Here is a 1,320-nt window from a genome sequence, read left to right on the forward strand (position 1 = left end):
TGTAATATGTACACTGGGGGGGGGGGCGGGGGAGATTTAACAGATACATTGTTACAATTGGCATTGATTTGACCCCTTTAAGGATATTTTGTCAAGATTTGTGCCTTTGGATAGAGCAGGGAAGGGTTAAACGCCTCGTCTGTGCCCCCTTGGCAAGATTTCCCTGTACTTCCTGTTTCGAGAGACGCAACAGGAAGTGGGAAGGAGGCATCGCTGGGTGTCGATTCCTTCGACGGCTTAGTGTAATCCAGGGGTAGGCAAACTACAGATTCCATCATGCATCTGCCTCGGGGAGTCATGCCTGTAGCTGTCTGGGTCATGCAATGGCTCCTGGGACTTGTAGTTCCACCGCAGCTGGAGGGCCGGGGTCGCCCGCCCCCTGCTATAGAGGGTTAGTGAAGCTCCTCTGAACCCGTTGCTGTGCCAAAAACAAGATCCCTAAACCTAATGTTAACCCCTTATGTGGAGGGCGGAGGTTGCCTGAAGCAGCTGCTATTGCCTATGCTCCTCGCCGCCACCATCTAGAGCACTATGGGCGAGCTAACGAGGCACAACTTGAGGCTGCCTTGGTCTGATTGAATCCTCAGATGAAGCTGTCCAGTATGGGAGGAGTCACTGCCCTGACTCTGTGTAATTGTCAGCTTGAACTACTGAGCTCTCTACACACCAGGAGATGTAGAACCAGCAACACGGTCCTTTTATATAATTAACTTTTATGGTTGTAGATGGATTCCAAGGTCGTCGCATTCGAGCTCCAGGATGATAACAAGGTGAAGAAACAGCCGGTGTCGCTGACCTTTCCCCGACATACCAAAGGCCGCCTGTACGTCATCACCAATCAGAAAAGCAAATGCCACTTTTGTCAGGAGCCGGAGGAGAAGGAAAGCAACAAAAAGGTGAGAAGCTTCCTCACATAACGGGGGAGATCCTTTAGATGGACCAAAACTATGAAACTTGAAGGTCCACCTAAACCAGATCAACTATCCAATCGGGGGACCCTGTGTGCCGTAGGGTTGTACAATCAGGTTGTAAAGTGCTTAGTTGGCTTGAAGGTGACCCTTCCCCTCGTATAGCTGAAACATCAGTTTGATCCCATGGTGGGTGAAGACACCAAAGGGCCTCCTGAGTCACTTTTGGACCTCCATTTACCTACTTCCCAAGCCCAAGGCCTAAAATATATGGACGGTGGTTCATGTAAACCCGACCATCACACCTATAGGAGTTTGGAGGCCATTCCATTCCAAAACCGTAGTTAATATGGAGTTGTCCCACCACCATGGCCATTAATATAGAGTTGTCCCCCCAACATGGCCATTAATA

At 49.8% G+C, this 1,320-nt stretch overlaps 1 protein-coding gene across 1 annotated transcript in view; it reads left to right on the forward strand.

Annotated features, from left to right (window-relative positions):
- The window catches only part of COPA (coatomer protein complex subunit alpha), a 55,900-nt gene extending 54,983 nt beyond the window's left edge, over nucleotides 1-917 (forward strand). The window contains exon 35 of the mRNA XM_018572932.1: nucleotides 726-917. Coding sequence (XP_018428434.1) covers nucleotides 726-917 — 192 coding nt within the window. The remainder of the gene's footprint in view (nucleotides 1-725) is intronic.
- The last annotated feature ends 403 nt before the right edge of the window (nucleotides 918-1,320 follow it).

This window comes from Nanorana parkeri, unplaced genomic scaffold (genome assembly GCF_000935625.1).
Source record: "Nanorana parkeri isolate BGI_ZX_2015 unplaced genomic scaffold, ASM93562v1 scaffold2178, whole genome shotgun sequence".
Lineage (NCBI taxonomy): Eukaryota > Metazoa > Chordata > Amphibia > Anura > Dicroglossidae > Nanorana > Nanorana parkeri.